The sequence below is a fragment of the Crocodylus siamensis genome, chromosome 8 (assembly GCF_052110815.1).
Source record: "Crocodylus siamensis isolate JL-2025a chromosome 8, ASM5211081v1, whole genome shotgun sequence".
NCBI classification, from domain to species: domain Eukaryota; kingdom Metazoa; phylum Chordata; order Crocodylia; family Crocodylidae; genus Crocodylus; species Crocodylus siamensis.
In genome coordinates this window covers 52,317,755-52,334,761 of record NC_143402.1, presented here as the reverse complement: position 1 = coordinate 52,334,761, position 17,007 = coordinate 52,317,755, and the positions used below count along the sequence as shown (strand labels likewise).

The 17,007-nt window shown below is 52.6% G+C and overlaps 1 protein-coding gene and 1 long non-coding RNA gene across 4 annotated transcripts in view; one reads left to right on the top strand and one right to left on the bottom strand.

The window, feature by feature from the left end:
- GPKOW (G-patch domain and KOW motifs) overlaps window positions 1-6,209 on the bottom strand; it is a 16,055-nt gene extending 9,846 nt beyond the window's left edge. The window contains exons 1-10 of one of the 3 annotated variants that reach the window (XM_090060747.1): window positions 5,881-6,209; window positions 5,156-5,301; window positions 4,571-4,710; window positions 3,858-3,964; window positions 2,933-3,122; window positions 2,006-2,138; window positions 1,785-1,926; window positions 965-1,073; window positions 793-862; window positions 255-340 (exon numbers count right to left, since the gene is read on the bottom strand). In XM_090060747.1, the coding sequence (XP_089916873.1) occupies window positions 255-340; window positions 793-862; window positions 965-1,073; window positions 1,785-1,926; window positions 2,006-2,138; window positions 2,933-3,122; window positions 3,858-3,964; window positions 4,571-4,710; window positions 5,156-5,301; window positions 5,881-6,092 (1,335 nt within the window). In that variant the 5' untranslated portion in view covers window positions 6,093-6,209. The other 2 variants (XM_090060748.1, XM_090060749.1) reach the window with 2 other exon arrangements.
- Window positions 6,072-17,007, top strand: LOC149858520 (uncharacterized). Its single transcript, XR_016443945.1, has 4 exons — window positions 6,072-6,209; window positions 8,253-8,332; window positions 9,319-9,580; window positions 14,606-17,007. It is a non-coding gene; the product is annotated as an uncharacterized LOC149858520 (long non-coding RNA).

The window sequence follows — 17,007 nt, the reverse complement described above, 5'->3', positions numbered from 1 at the left end:
GGGCTCACTCATCATCATCGTCGTGGTGCCCCACATAATGGCAGATGGCGTTATAGTCAAGGGTGATGACCCCGATATCTGGGAGCTGCACCAGTGCCTGGCCGCAGGCACGATCCCGCTGCAGTATATAGCCAACCTGTATTGGGGAAGTGGGGTGAGCACAATTTGCAGAGCATTCTAAGAGAGGAGGAGCTCACAAGCCCCTCTGCCAAAGCCAGGCTCACCTCCCCGCTTCCCCCCAACCAGTCACTCACCCTCCCAGCCTGATTCCCCAGCACCACCATGATGCGGTCGCTGACACCACGGGGGATCACTGTCTCCAACATTGCTGCCCAAAGCCCTGGGAAGGGGGGGAAGAGGTGTTATCATCTGAGACAAGGTGGAGCCAGCCTCACCAGGCTCCACCCACTTTCTTATTTTAGGCCCCCTCCCTGTCACCTCCCAACTCCCACACCTGCCTGTCATCCCAGCCCCACCCACTCCATGGCCTCATCCCCTGTTAGTCATCTACTAGCTTTGCCCCTGCCTCCTATTCCTACCCACCCCCTGATCTCCCCTGCCAGTCATCTCCCAGCCCCACCCACCTGGCATCAATTACCAGCCCCATCCCTTGCATCTAGACCCGCCCACTCCCTGGGCAAATCCCATAGCCCCATCCATTTCCTGGCCCTGCCCTCTTGTCCCCAAGCTCCTCCCCACATCCTCTAGCCCCATCCGCCTCCAACCCACACTCCAACAGAGTCAAGGCGATAAACTGAGCAGACGTAGTTATTGCACCTCTCCATCACTCACCCTCCAAGACCCGCCCCTCATCAGTGCGACAGACACAGGCTCCACCTCCCAGCACATCCTCAACCACCATCTACAGGGAAGTGGAAAGAGACATGGGCAGAGGAAGGGCTGTCTCCCTCTCCAAGGGAGGGTTAAGAGACAGGGCTGAAGGATAAGAGAAGGGGGCATTTACCTTCATGTTGTAGTATTTACCCCCCTTGTAGGCTCGGTCGATACATCGGACCCGCAGATCCCGGTGTAGCCAGCAGGGAGTGCCATCACTCCGGGCCTGCTTGGCCAGACTGCAGGGGGAGGGGCAGAGTCAGTCAGGGGGTGGGGTCTGGACCCACATCTGGGTTTGCTGCTGACCCATTCTCACCCAGAGATGGCTGCATCTCAACCCTCTCCATGGGGTGTTATTCTCAGATATTCAGCCCCAAACTGAACTCATTTCATCCTTTGCATGTCATTACACTCAGCTGCCCCAACCTAGAGCTGGCTGCACCTAAGCCTTCTCCACAGTATATTCTACTCAGCCATTCCTCCCCAGAATTGGATACATGTCAGCCCTCTCTGTGAGGTGTTATACTAAGCCATTCCATCCCAGAGTTGGCTGCATCTCAGTCTTCTCTGTATGGTTTTAAACTCAGTTCTTCCCCCCTAGAAATGGCCACATCTTACCTTCCTTTCTGGGGATTATACTGAGCTGCTCCACCCCAGAGCTACGTTCCAGTCTTTTCTGTATGGCGTTAGAATCAGCTCTTCTGCACCAAAAATGGCCACACCTCATGTCCTCTCTCTAGGGTGTTATAGTCAGCCATTTGGCTCCAGAACTGGGCCCATTTCAGCCCTCTCTGCAAGGCATTATACTCAGCTGCCCCAACCCAGAGCTGGCTGCATCTAAGCCTTCTCCACGTGGTGACATACTCAGCCTTTCCTCCCCAGAACTGCCTGTAGCTCAGCCCTCTCTGTAGTCTTACAGAGCTGGCCTCGTCACCAGACCCAATCCATACCTCTGCACCTCCACACCTTGCTTCCTCTTCTGCCCAGGCTCTTCCATCCCATGCTGGGAGAGCCCAGCATCTGGGTGGGTAGTGAGCCCACTCCTTTGCTGATCCTTTTCCTCCTCCTCTTTGTGGGCTTTGCTGAGACAACCTGGAGAGATTTAGGGGGGTATTAGAAAGCTGGGGGTGGGATGGAGCCAGCTGGAAAGAGGGGAAGTCACATGACTCACTGAGGTCCTTGCCCAGTCGCTTGTACTCCTTCCAGGTCACAGGTTGCAGGCTGTGCTGGCTAAGGGTCACTGTCTGGCCCCCCAGTGCCAGCTTCACCATTGCTCGGGCATTATCAGTGTCCAGCCCCTCAATCTGGGGTCATGGGAGAAAGCACAGGTGAGAATGGGAGGGTCTTTCCTCAAGCACCCGGAGAACCCAGGTGTCTGGGCTCCCAGCTCCTTTAGCTTCCATTTTCATCAGCTAAATGCTGTCTGCCCAGAGAACCCAAGCATTAGGGTCACCAGTCCTTCAGCAGCTCCCAAATTCCTCTGCTAAGGCTGGGGTAAAACCCAAGTGTTTGGGCTGCCAACCCTGCTCCAAGCCACCAGTCCCTATTCCCTGCTACCCAGCAGGGAGAGAACCCAGGTGTCTGGGCTCCTGGGCCCTCCTGGCAGTCCCTGCTTCTCTTCCAGAGCCAGATGGAATTCAGCCATCTGGGCTCAGCCCCGCCCCCTCCCCTCCAAACTCCTACTGAACTGGGAAAGAACCCAGGCTCCCATTTAACCATCAATCCCCCTTCCTTCCAGACAGAATGGAACTCAGGTATCCAGATCTCCAGCCTACTCCCTTTCCCCAAACTGAGATAGAAAAAAGTATCCAGGTCCCAGCCAACCCCTTCCTTCCAGCCAGGATGGAACCCAGGCATCCAGGCCCCTAGCTTCCTATCCTGGCTGGGTGGGAGGAATGGAAACCAGACATCTGGGCTCCCAGGCACCTCCCCCCGCACCGCCACACAAACACTTCTACACACCTAGGATGGAACCCAGACATCCAGGTGTCCAGCCCCACTTACTCTTCCCCCAAAGACAGGACAGAACCCAGGCACCCAGCCAACCCCACCTGGGTTCTGTTCTGGGGTACAACACAGCATCTGGGTAGACACTCACCTTGCCATACAGGCCCCGGTGGGGGCCAGCCTGGATGAGAACGCTGCCCCTTGGTGTCAGCCCCAGGGGCTCCTCCCCATTCCCCTCCTCAGGAGGCTCTGTGCCCAGTGGAGAGAATGGCAGGGGGGCCTGGGCAGCTCCCAGGCCCAGTCCCTTCGGGCGCAACTCATGTTCTAGTGGCTTCACAGCCCTGGGGGAAGGATAGGACAGGAAGGGATTACATGGCACCCCTAGTGCTTCCCATGGTACCATCCCCTGTGCACCCCTCTCCCACATCATGACCTCTGATACCACCCAGACAGTTCCCCTGAATTTCAACCCCAGAAGCAGAAAGAAGGTTCTACCCATCATCCCTTCCTGGCCTTCTGACCTCTGACCTTCACCCCAGGGTCACTTTTGGACCTAGGAAAGTGGTTGTACCCAAAATTCTCTCTGGTATTCCCCACTTTGACCTCTGATGTCACAGGGCAGCCTCTCACCCTACTCACAATCCTCTCTACCATATCTCACTTTGATCTCTGATGTCACAAGATGATCATACCCACAACCCTCCCTGCCATATCTTCTAATGTCAACAGTTGATCTCTGACCCAACATCAATCTTCCCTGCCATATCCCAGCTTGTCTTCTGTCCTCAAAAAATGATCTCTGACCTTACAGTTCTACCAACCATGCTCTACCTTGATCTCTGATAATGTGATGATCTCTAGCCTTACACAGAATCCTCCTTGCCATGCTCCAACTTGACCTTGGACCTTGTAGTGATCTCAGGCACAATTCTCACTGTTGTACCCCACCTCACCCACAATCCTTCCTACCCCATCCCAGCCTTTGACCCCCAACACCAAGCTGTACCCCTCATTGCCCTGCTCCCTCCCCTCTGACTTTCCCAACTGCCATGACCTTTGCCCCCAGGGTCACTCACTGCTTGAAGGTATGGCCGATGCCCTCGCCCTCCTTCCAACCCATCCCCCGCAGCATGGCCAGACCATAGGCCTCCACTGGCACCTCTGCATAATCTGCCTCTGTGGCCTGGGGAGGGGCAAAAGGGATACATCAGGCCACTGGGACGGGGATGCTGGGGGGAGAAGGGGGTTCTCTGGGAGCTGAGGCCCAGAAGCACAAGCTCTCCCCCTGCATGAGGCAGCTGGAGGCAAGGAGTATGGGGGAGGTGAGGCCAGCTGGGCCTGAGGGAGGGGGAAAGGGAGAGGTCAGAGTTGGACACCTGGGTTCTCTGAGAGGAAAGTGAGAGCCAGGGAGAGCCTAAGAGCCTGGACACCTGGGTTCTCTGGAAGTGGGGTTAGAGCAGGGAGCAGTGTCAGAAACCTAGATACGTGGATTCTGCCCCTGCGTGGGTCACCTGGGCCCAAGAGAGGCAGAGAGGGGGGATACTGGGCCAGCTGGGCTGGGGGGCAGAAAGGGATCAGAGCCAAACACCTGAGTTCTCTAGAAGTGGAGTAATGGCTGGATGGGATTAACAGCAAGGGGACTGAGACCCCTGACACCTGGGTTCTTTAGGTTGGGAGTTGAAACTGGGAGTTCATGAGCTGGGATACCTAGGTTCTGCCCCTGCATGGGCCTGCTGGGGGCAGGAGGTGGGTGGGGGAAATACAGAGCTGGACCTGGAGATTCCCTTACCGACTCAGGACGGAGACTGACGTCCACGTGGTCACTGTCCTCGTAGCCACTGGGCACCCTGTTCTGGACTAGCATGGGAATGGTTCGAGCCAGGGAAGCCTCAGCACCAGCCCCCCAAACATCCAGCGCCCGCCGTGACTCTGCAAGGCACAGGGGAGGTATCAGAGCTAGATACATGGATTCTTTGGGAGGGAGATGGAGCTAAGCATTTAGAGCAGAGAAGACTCCCCTGGGAGGAGTGCGGGCTGGGAACCTGGACACATGGGTTCTCCCCCTGCTCTGGCAGGGCATCTGGGGTGGCAGGGAGTCTGGACATTTGAGTTCTGCTTTTGAGTGGGCCAGTGCAGGGGGAGCCTTTAGTTGACAGAATTAGCACTTTTGAGGGGAAGAGGGAGGGGGAAGGGGTGACATCTAGCACCCTGGATGCCTGGGTTCTCCCCTATTTCTGGTAATTCGAATGAACAAATACAGAATAATAAAAAGCATGGAGGGCTGGGGAGCCTGTATGTGTGGGTTTTCTCCCTGCTCAAGCACCAGGTTGGGAATGATGAACCCCGGACACCTGGGTTCCCCATGCCCACTCACCCTCAATGATCTCCTGAACAGCCTGACTCTCAACCCTGTCCCCACCAACAGGGTCTGGGGGAGACTTCCCCGCTGGTTGCTTCCACTGGTTCGCCCGGATCAGGGGGATGACAAGCGCAGAGGGGGGCCGTGGGGCCAGGCAGACACTGTGGGGAGACAGCTTACTGATGCCCCACCCCTCACAGCCTGAGACCCCGCCTCTTTCTCTGCACATACCCCCACCTCCACTACAAATTTAAACCCTGCTCCTTTCCACTTCCTAGGTCCTGCCCCCTCCATCAAGATCCCCTCCCCAGTAGCCCCACCTCAATGCCCCACAACCTCCCCAAATGACCAAGCCCCAAAGCCCTATGACCCCACAGAGGCCAGCCCCCTCATCAATTGACCGGCCCCTTATCTTAATCCCACCCCCTGCTCTCTAAGGCCACGCCCCTTCCCCAACCCACGCCTTATGCCTGCCCGTCTTCCTTACCCTGCGCCCTGCCGCGAGTGTACACGCGCTGTACCAACAATGGCTGAGATGCGCAGTGCACACCGACTTTTCCCTCGGCGCACGCATTCTGATGTAACCTGCCCTCTGCGAGGCATGCACGCGGGGCAACCGAAGCTTCCATATTAGACGTGCATCCAAAGACGCCCAGTCTATTCTTCCTCCCGTGTTCATGCGCAGTACAGGTCGCGCATGCACTGTTCCACTTCTCTCCCCCCCTCTCCCCCCGGGGTACCTTTGGAGCTCCCGGTCCTCCATAGCGCGCACGAAGTCTGGTTCCGGCACGTGTTCAGTGGCGTCAGGCTCAGCGCAGGGCCCCGACCCGGGACCGGGTAGCCGCCTCCGCCCCGCGGCGGTGCGCGTAAATCCGAACGACACCGCTCCCGCTCCTCCAGCCGCTGGCGCCGCCATCTTGCCGCACCCGGAGTTGCCGTCGGAGAACATCATGGGAGTCGTATTCTCATCCTCGGAGCCAGCCCTAACTGGACAGCGTAAGGCTTCATGGGAATTGTAGTCCTCTCAGAGCCACCGCCCTCAAGTCGCGCCCGGAAACGCCACCGAGAGGTATCATGGCAGGACCTGGGAGAGAGTGCCACGTTGCAACCCCATCTACTGATGTTGCGACCCTATTTGGGGTCACAACCCAGAGTTTAGGATCTGCTGAAGTAGGGAGTGCTCTATGGGACTGTATCTCCGCCTCCACGCCACTGGAGGGTGCTATACATGGCGAGATTCTTTCCCCACCCCCTCCAATATTCAGAGCTGCATTTTGCCTCCAGGCCGCTAGGGGATATCGTGCAGTGTTCTATCTCCCCCACTGTGGCATTCAAGGATACAATATGGGGTTGTATCTCCCCTTCCAGACCACTTGGGCAGGGTACTATGTAGAGCTGTATCTCTCTTCTGGGGCATCATCAGGGGGCACCATTTAGGGCTGCATTTCCCTCTTCAGACTACCATGAGGTTCCATGTGAAGCTACAGCTCAGGGGCATTTGGGGCTAAATATACTTCCGGGGTCACTTGGGGGTGCTGTACAGAGCTGTGGTTCCCCCCCAGGGAGACTACCGGGGGTGTTGGCAGCCATGTCTCATTAACACCTGGCTTTCTACCCTGCAGTGAATGTGTTGGTGGATGGGAGCTCCCTGCTGCAATACAGCCACCAATGGGTGCTCCACCCACCCTCCCCATTTCCCTGCTGCCCCCACGCCTGCCTGGGGGGCAGGACCACAGGAAAGGAGGTGGGGTTGGGGGGTTGGCACCTGCCTGTGCCCCTGCCTCACCACTCCCCAGGGGTTACTGGCATCAGGGCAAGGGGTACTCAGAGGGGAATAGATCTGGGACCCCCAGTGCTGCCCCATGCTGGCCAAGGCAAATAAGACTGGTGGTGGCCTGCTGTTCATTCAGTGCCCAGATCAGGAGCTGGGGGCAATGGGGGAGGGTCATAGGTTTGGGGTGGGGAGTGCTGGGGCTGTGGGCAGGGCATAGGGATGGGTCTAAAGCTAGTGGCAGGGAATTGGGGTGAGGGCAGGGATGCAGGGGGCTAATGGTTGGAGGAGAGTTTAAGATTAAGGGATGGGGCATTGGGTGATGAAGGATGGGGAGGGATTAAGGTAAGGAGAAGGGTATTGGGTTAGGGGAAGACCTAAGGCTGGGAGAGGGGCAGTGGGGTAGGAAAGTTACTAAGTCTAGGGCCAGGGCATGGGGTTTGATGGAGGAGTTAAAACTAAGGGGAATGCATGGGAGTAGGGCTAAGCGGGGGGAGGGTATTGGGGTACGGGTGGGAGAGGGTCATGTGGGTGTGGGAGTACTGTGGGATGGGGCTAAGGCTGTAGGGGAGGGGCAAGGAGGAGCTAAAGCTGGGCAGGACAGGCCAAGGCCCCAGAGCAGGAGATGGGTGTAGAGGTATCTCTGAGAGCCCCTTACCCCACTAACCCCTACTTTCTCCCCCAGGCCCCAAGCACCTGCCCCCATGGTCAGCTGCTGCTCCCCTCTGCCTGGGCTCAGTGGGGGTGGGGTTAGAAACTTGCTGTGACCAGCTTTGTGGGGCCTGAACCCCAGGACATCCTGCTCAGTACCCCCTGCAGGCCTTACCCTCCAGGGGGCACTGCTGTGGCAACCAGGCCCTGCCCCCACACTGGTGAGTGAGAGCAGAGGTTGTGTGATAAGGAGTTAACACCCTTTCCCCACCCAGCTGTTATCAGCCCCTGCTCGCACTGCCTGTCTGTCCCTGCGTCCCTTCAGCAAAGGTCAGTCTGTTTGGCTTGGTATTGGGAGGGACTCAGGTGCAACCACTCAGGGCCTAATAGCTCCCACCCTTCTGAACACCACCATAGTTGCCCATGCCTAAGCTTTGCTATGGGGCTGGACATGTAATTATTTCCCCCCTCTTTCAATACCCCTCTGAGGAGTATTAGGAGATATGGCTAGAGGCCTGGAAGGAGCAGGGATTGAGTGAGGGTGGGACTGCGGTTTTGGGGAAGGGTTCTGGATGGGGTGGGGCAGGCACCCCCAGGATGTTGCGGGAGGTATGAAGGTGGGAAAGGAGCATGTTGGAGTGCAACCTCCCCCACAACACACACACACTGAACACTTCCCTCCCCCCACAGGCTCCTCCACCAGTGACTTGGATGAGGCTGATATTGCTGTGAAGCCTAAGATTGGGGGTTCCCACCCCCCACAACCCCAGGTACTGGAGGGAGTGGGGATATTGAGTGGAGGAGGGCAGACATGGAATGGGCAGGGATCAGGGAGGAGGAATGGGGGGATTGTCTGGGTAGTGAAGGGGAAGTGGGGGAGTTGGGGTGGAGTATTTCTTTGAACCTGCCTCCCTCCCCCTGCAGATGCCAGTGCCTCCCCCTTTCTTGGTAGAACTGGCACAGGGCCCCCGAGGCTTCAGGCTGAGCCTGTGTGCGGGCCATGACCGTGGCTGTGGCCTCTACATCTGGGCACTGCTGGAGGGGGGGCCAGCCCAGTGCTGCGGGCGCATCCAGGTAGTGTTCTCCCACACCCAGGGATCAAATCCCAGGGATGACACCCCCCATACAGCCATTGGAGATAATACAGTGCATTGGGACTGTTCTATACACTTATAAGAGATGGTGCAACCCATACAGGCTCCTCTGTATACTGAGGGGTGATGGTGTTAGAAATGGAGTATTGTTAGAAATGCACAGCTTGCCTCTTGCACCTGATAAGAAAGAAACACTGCCAAGGACTTTTCTCCTTGCCCAGCCTTGCCACAGCTCTTCTCATACTAAATCGCAGACTCTCCCCCAGCTTCTCCCTAGCCTTTCTCATGCAGATTACAGAAGCTGGAATTCAACTGACTGTGTCCTTGAAAGGGGGGGGTTTAAACTCTTGGTGACCTATAGTACTTTCTGAGCATGCTCAATTAGCTGATGCATATTTACCTCTCCGCCCTGCATACTTAAGTAGTTAATTATAATATACATGCGATGGATGTAGTGATGTAACCACATGTATGTTTGTATGAAACGGAAATGAGCTGTAAGAGTTGCTGTTTCTGCACACGTGCCCAGGAGGAAAAAGATAAATACAGCCTGCAAAAATTCCTTGGTGGGTTCAGAGTAATCTGAGTTTTTGACTCTGCTCTGACCCTATTTGCAAATACACCTTTTGTGCCATCTAATGAGTGTGTGTCTGTGATTTTAGTGGCCTCCAAGAAACGGACCGCGATTTTTTGCATCAAATTTGGCGGGCCAGGCAGGAGTTTTCTTGGACCGGAATTCAGTGACAAGATCGTCTATGCCACCACGGGGAGTGCGCATCGAGCCGCCTTTTTCAGCTAGCCCAGGGGGCTTGAGACGTGAGTCGGGATATCCGAGAAGTTAAAGGCTCCTGTGCAACATTTTTGGTTTCTGAGGATGCCAGACACACATACCGGCATTCTGATCGAGATCTCTGGGGTATCTGAGTGAGTATATGAATTCCCTTGCCCAATTTGGTCTGGATCCAGGAACAAAGACGCGTTCGATTTGGTTTAATACTGGGAAATTTTCGGCCTGGTATATGAGAACCATCTGTAACTAGGATCTTTTGGTATTTGGTGTGCATTGGACGCACTTTTGTGGGCATATGGGTGCGGGTCGCTCCCGTGTAGAAAACTCGGATATGCCTTTAGGTTATATATATATATTACAACATTTCAGTAAATTTGGAAAGCAGGCAGATTATGGAGTGAAGATGAAAAAGGGTGATTTAATTAAGTTTTGTCAACTCGAGTGGCCAACATATGGGGTCCACTGGACCCCGAAAGGATCCTTTGTAGTAAAAGAAGTGATAGCTATCCATGAAATAGTTATGCAGAACGGATATTGGAATCAATTTCCTTATATCGATTGTTGGTTGTGGGAGGTTCAAAATCAGCCACCTTGGATTAAGAAATGCTTAGTAAAGTCTCATGTGATGGTTGTTAAAGGAAAGACTCGAGGAGGACCGCCTGTACTCCCTGAGTCTAATGAGGGGGGGGGTTCTGAATTGGCTGAGTATCGGACCCGCTCTCCGGTCATCCTGTCAGGTAGCGAGGATGAATCAGACACCTCCTCGGGATCCGCTCCCTCCCTCAGGGAAACCACCACCGGCGTATCAAAGCATACCTAATGATTCGGAGCGTGAGCCTCAGCCAAGTGCCCCATCTGAATCAGGGAATAAGGGCTATTATTTGCGCAAGACTGTAGAATCACAGCCGGTGCTGAATTGCCCAATGCAAGAAGTTATTGGAGAGGGGGGCAATGCAACTTTTGTCTACACCCCATTTAGTACTTCAGATTTATTTAACTGAAAGAATCAGAGCCCCTCTTTTCGTGAAGACCCTGAAAAGATGAGGGACCTGTTTCGATCTATTGGGCAAACCCATCGACCCACTTGGGCTGATGTCCAGATAATGCTCCAAACCCTCCTGACCCCGGAGGAGAGGAGATTAGTGTTGGGGATGGCAGAGCGCATTGCAGCAGCCAGGGTAGAAGCGGAGGGAGCTGCTGGTTGTACCTTGCGTGATACCTGCCCTGTTGAGGAACCGAGATGGGATAATCATACCGCAGAAGGAAGAGAGCGGAGTGCACGGTATCTGGGGATTATAGTGGAACCAATGGGGAAGGCAGTGCCTCGGGTTACTAATCTGTCCAAATTGTATGAAGTGAGACAGGGAAGAGAAGAGGATCCCTCAGCTTTCCTCGGGAGGCTGTATGAGGCGTTCCGCAGGTTTTTGGACCTAGATCCAGAAGCCCCAGATAATCAACGCATGGTAAATCTTATGTTTATTGGTCAATCCGCTGCTGATATTCGTAAGAAGTTACAGAAAACTGAGGGAGGTGCTGGGAAACCGATTTCAGAGCTGGTGGAAATTGCATATAAGGTATATGGGAATCGTGAGCATATGCAGGAGCGCAAGGAGGATAAAAAGGCTCAGTGACAGATGGCAGCGCTGGCAGCTGCTATAACTGGAGGTAACCCTGGAAAGGCTGGGATGCAGAAAGGGAAAGGAGAAAGAGTGGGAGCAGACGTTTGTGCTTATTGCAAAGAGAAAGGACACTGGAAGAGGGAATGCCCAAAGTTGAAGGAGAAGAGAGAGGGGAAACCAAGAGGTCACCTCATGCGGGCAGAGGAAAAGGATGACGACACAGAATGAAGGGGACGGGGATCTAAGACCACTACCCTTCGGGTTGGAGCCCGAGAAGATCCCATGGTAACCATTAGGGTTGGTGGCAAAAACTTTGAAGCCTTGGTGGATACTGGGGCTACATTTTCAATGATTCCAGAAAAAAAACCCTGTGCAGGAACTAGTGAACAGCATGTACTTGTGGAAGGGATTGAGGGAACGCAATCCCAACTCCCTGTTTGTAAACCACTCCTCACCAAAGTGGGGGACCATTTGCTTGAGCACTCCTTTGTATATTCTCCAAGTTGCCCGGTTGCCCTACTTGGACGGGACCTACTCACAAAATTGCAAGCTGAGATATTTTTCAGAGATGACCAGATGGTGGTCCAGCTACCTGTCAAGCAGAGCTCGAACTATCAGATGGCTCTCCTGGGGGACCGACGCCCTGTAGTAAGTTCTGAAGATCACATGACTGGAGTAGACCCTTCGGTATGGGCTGATGGAACCCCTGCACGAGCTAAGTCAGTCTCCCTGGTAAGGATCATACTCAAGGATGGGGAGAGGCCCGTTAGGGTAAAGCAGTATCCACTCAGCCGAGTGGCCAGAGCTGGACTCAAGCCATTAATAGAGAAATACAAGAAGTGCGGATGGCTAGTGGAAGGGTCCTCACCATATAATACCCCCATTCTTGGAGTGCCGAAGGCAGATGGGGTCTCATACAGACTGGTCCAAGACCTGTGAGCAGTAAATAAGAAGGTCCTTTCAGACCATCCTGTAGTCCCGAACCCACACACGATTTTGACACAAGTACCGGGGGAAGCTGAAATATTTTCAGTGCTAGATTTGAAAGATGCTTTCTTCTCCATTCCCCTTCACCGAGAGAGTCAAAAATTGTTTGCTTTTGAATGGGAGGATCCAGATACTTTCCATAAAGCCCAACTCATGTGGACAGTTCTTCCACAAGGATTCATAGCAGCCCCCCATATTTTCGGACTTGCCCTTCAGAAGGACTTTGAGGAGTGGAAGGGATCACACCCTGCAGTGACTCTCCTCTAGTATGTGGATGACCTGCTAGTTGCAAGCCCAAACTTGCAACTCTGCGAGGAAGCCACCAGGTCACTGTTAAACACTCTAGGGGAAAAAGGATATAAAGTCTCTAGAGAGAAAGCCCAAATATGTCAGCCTCAAGTTACATTTTTGGGATATAAGCTCTCAAAAGGAGTCAGAGCCCTGAGTGCAGATCGCATACAGGCAATCCAAGGTCTAACCTCATCTAAGTCACCCAAGGAGCTGCGGGCATTCCTAGGGCTAACTGGGTTCTGTCGACTATGGATACCAGATTATGGTGGGAAGGCTAGACCACTGTATGACTCACTGACTAAGGAGAGTCTCACTAAATGGAAATGGAATAAAGAAATGCAGCATGCCTTTGATCTGCTTAAGGCAGCATTAACCCAGGCCCCTGCCCTGGCCATCCCAAATAGTAAAAAGCCATATCGACTGTATGTTCATGAGAATCGAGGGGTCGCATCAGGGGTGCTGACACAGCCATCAGGCCCAACCTGGAGACCCGTGGGATATTACTCAAAGGTTCTAGATCCAGTTGCACTCGGGTGGCCAGCCTGTCTTCGGGCTGTGGCAGCCACAGCAGTGGTTGTTGAAGAAGCCCAGAAGATAGTCATGGGTGCGGATATGGAAATACACACCCCACATGGAGTTCCCCAGATTCTAGGGACTGAGGGAGGAAAGTTTCTCAACCCCTCCAGACAATCACGGTATGAGATATTTTTGCTCTCTAATCCAGGACTTACTTTCAAACATACTACAGCCTTGAACCCTGCAACCTTGCTGCCGGAGCCAGGGAAACCGACGCATGACTGCCTTGAGGTCCTGAATCAAACCACGCAGGTGCGGCCTGATCTTGCTGAGGACCCAATTGAAGACCCAGATCCTGAATACTTCGTAGACGCCTCCAGCTCTGTCATCGATGGAAAAAGACGAACAGGATGTGCAGTGGTAACCTTGGATAAGGTAGTATGGAGGGAGTCATTGCCAAGCTCATGGTCGGCACAGGCCGCGGAACTCGCTGTGCTCACCCGAGCATTACAGCTGGGGACAGACCAGCGGGTTAATGTATACACTGATTTTTACTATGCTTTTTCTACGGTCCATGCGCACGGACTATTGTGGAAAGAAAGAGGTTTCATTACGGCTTCTGGGAATAAAATTGCTAATGGCCCCCAGATTATCAAGCTACTAGAGGCACTCCACCAGCCTAAAGAGGTAGCAGTCATTCATGTGCGGGCCCATGGGAAGGCTGCTAAGGAAAAGCATACGCTTGGAAATGCAAAGGCTGATGCGGCACCAAAGGAAGCCGCATTTATTGGTGGAGAAGCGGAGGAAGTATCCAGGCAGGCCTTGTCCCTTGCCATATGGCCATACGTCTGGGTTTTAGTCCCGCAGTATTCCCCTGAAGAAGATAAATTTGCACAGACAGGTTGTGCAAAAAAGAACTCCCAGGGGTGATGGATAGTACCGGGAGGAAAGGTCATGATACCCAGGCCATTGCTTTGGGAGGTGCTGCAACAGCTCCATGCAAGAACCCATATGGGAGGCTTGGCTATGGGTGATCTAGTGATCGGCCAAGCAGTAGCCCCAGGGCTATATGTAGAAGCTCTAGCGTATTGCTACCAGGTGCATCACATGCCAGAAAGTAAACCCTCGAAGGAAACCCCCTGTGCCAATGGGAGGTAGACCCTGGGCAGCGTACCCTGGACAAGCATGGCAGATTGATTTTGCCGAGCTCCCACGGTCCGGATATCATGGGTTTTTACTTGTTATGGTAGACCAGCTCTCCGGTTGGGTCAAGGCATGGCCCACCAGGACTGCCACTGCGGCTACAGTAGTGAAGTATTTGTTGCAGGAGATCATTCCCCAGTATTCTCTGCCTGAATCCATCGAGTCGGATCAAGGACAACACTTTGTGGGAAAGGTAGTTCAAGAAGTCGCACAAGCTCTCAAGATCACTTGGAAACTACACACACCATGGAGACCACAGAGTTCAGGACAAGTGGAACGCATGAATAGGACCTTAAAGACTCTGCTCATCAAAATCTGTATTGAAGCACGCCTTAAGTGGCCTCAAGCATTGCCGCTAGCTCTTACTTGGATTCGAAACACTCCCCGACGGGGCATTAAATTAACCCCATATGAAATTATGTTTGGCAAGCCCCCTCGAGTCTTACCCCCTGGGATGCGAGAAAATGTAACTTTTGAATTAGGTAATAGCGAGCTTCATATGTACGTTATTGCTTTGCAGTCTGTCTTGTCTTCTCTTCACAGGTATGCAGCCTCCTTTCAGCGTCTGCCTTTAGATGTACCGGTACATGACTTCTGCCCGGGAGACTGGGTCTTGGTGCAGCGGTGGAAAAAGGAACCTTTGACTGAGAGGTGGAGTAGCCCTTTCCAGGTACTTCTAACAACCCACACCGCTGTAAAGATTGCTGGCCATGACTGTTGGATACACCATACCCGTGTGAAACGACATCCACGAGCGTCAGAGGACACCAACTCCCAGGACGAACTCACTCCGGAAGCTGAGTCGTCCTTGGAACAAGAAGCCAGCAAGTGGAGCTGTGAACCTACTGGTGATCTCCAAGTGCGCCTGAGACAGCTTAATCAAAGTTCAGAAAATTAGACAAGAAAGTAAAAAGAAAAAGTTTAGGCTGTATTTGATCTCAAGAAAGGGAGAATATGGTGGGAATCTTAATATGCTTTGTTGTTATCTATGTAGTAAGAGAAGCAGGATTGAACAGCCCTAGCCGCCAGCCTATATCCCCGCTTCCCCCAATTGCTCCCCCAGGGACAAATTTGTATGTTGACATGATGGAAAGAATTGCAGGTACCTTCAATCTTACCAACTGCTGGGCCTGTGGGGGACTCCGAGAGGCCGGAGAACAGTGGCCTTGGAGGGCTTTTCCTTTGGCCCCAAAATGGTTGGTAAGTGATAAGGCGGATGTTAAGAGTACCGGTCAAGAATGGGATGAGAACCGCAGCTGGGATCTTTCCCAAGTGGCATTAGGAGAGTACTGTATTAGCAATAATGGTACAGGGAGGAGTTTGGGACATAGCCAGTGTACATGGACATTGAAATGGGTCCGAACATGCACTACCTGTTATGCCCTTAATTGCAGCAAGTATGCAGGTCAATGGAATTCTACTGCTGTTAAGCTCCCAAACTCCACGTGGATGAAATGTAACCCATCCACTCCACAATCATCCCCGTATGATGAAGACACCCGCTTCAAAAAGATTGGTAACCACCACAGTTGAAAGGATGCAAGTTGCAGCAGTCCCCCTCAAAGCGCAGACTGTAGCAAAAGTCATGGTACTCAGAAAAATTCCTCGTAATTATCTTGATCTGCCTAAATGAGAATGGGGAGCAGAAAGCATCTTGAGGGGGGAATATTGTTAGAAATGGAGTATTGTTAGAAATGCACAGCTTGCCTCTTGCACCTGATAAGAAAGAAACACTGCCAAGGACTTTTCTCCTTGCCCAGCCTTGCCACAGCTCTTCTCATACTAAATCGCAGACTCTCCCCCAGCTTCTCCCTAGCCTTTCTCATGCAGATTACAGAAGCTGGAATTCAACTGACTGTGTCCTTGAAAGGGGGGGGTTTAAACTCTTGGTGACCTATAGTACTTTCTGAGCATGCTCAATTAGCTGATGCATATTTACCTCTCCGCCCTGCATACTTAAGTAGTTAATTATAATATACATGCGATGGATGTAGTGATGTAACCACATGTATGTTTGTATGAAACGGAAATGAGCTGTAAGAGTTGCTGTTTCTGCACACGTGCCCAGGAGGAAAAAGATAAATACAGCCTGCAAAAATTCCTTGGTGGGTTCAGAGTAATCTGAGTTTTTGACTCTGCTCTGACCCTATTTGCAAATACACCTTTTGTGCCATCTAATGAGTGTGTGTCTGTGATTTTAGTGGCCTCCAAGAAATGGACCGCAATTTTTTGCATCAATGGTATATACAACCCATAGGGCTCCTTTGTTGAGGAGTTCGTGACCCCTTGCGGAGCTGTTCCCGAAGACACAGAGTCGCTGTCTGTCTCAGAATTTATTCAGCATGCTGGGCACCCTGAGCGAACTCAGAGGCCCCAAATAAAACTTTTAGAGGCGATTTATAGTTTACAGACAAGATGCGCGTGCAGGTGGGAATTTTCCACTGTGAAGGAAAACAAGATGTTAGGTCAGTGTGTTAGAAATATTATTAGGAATGCATAATGAATAGAGTGTTGTTAGAACTGCACAGTTTGCATCTCATACCTGATAAGGAGAAACACTACCAAGGACCCTTTGTGCTAAAGTATCACTCCCTTTCCCTCTTGGCCAGTTACTATCTTTTTCCTATACTAAATCACACATACCTTCAGCCTCCCTCTGCTTTTCTCATGTAGATTACAGAAGCTGTAATTCAATTGACTGTGTCCTTGAAAGAGAGAAGGATTTCAACTTTTGGTGACCTAGGGGCTTTTCTGAGCGTAATTAGCTAATGCATATATGCCTATCCGCCCCGCATACTTAAGTAGTTAATTATAATGAACATGCGACGTATGAAGTGACGTATTTACATATATGTTTGTATGAACCGGAAATGAGTTGTAAGAGTTCCTGTTTCTGCACCCGTGCCCAGGAGAAGGAGATAAAAGCCAGCTAAGAGTTTTCCTCG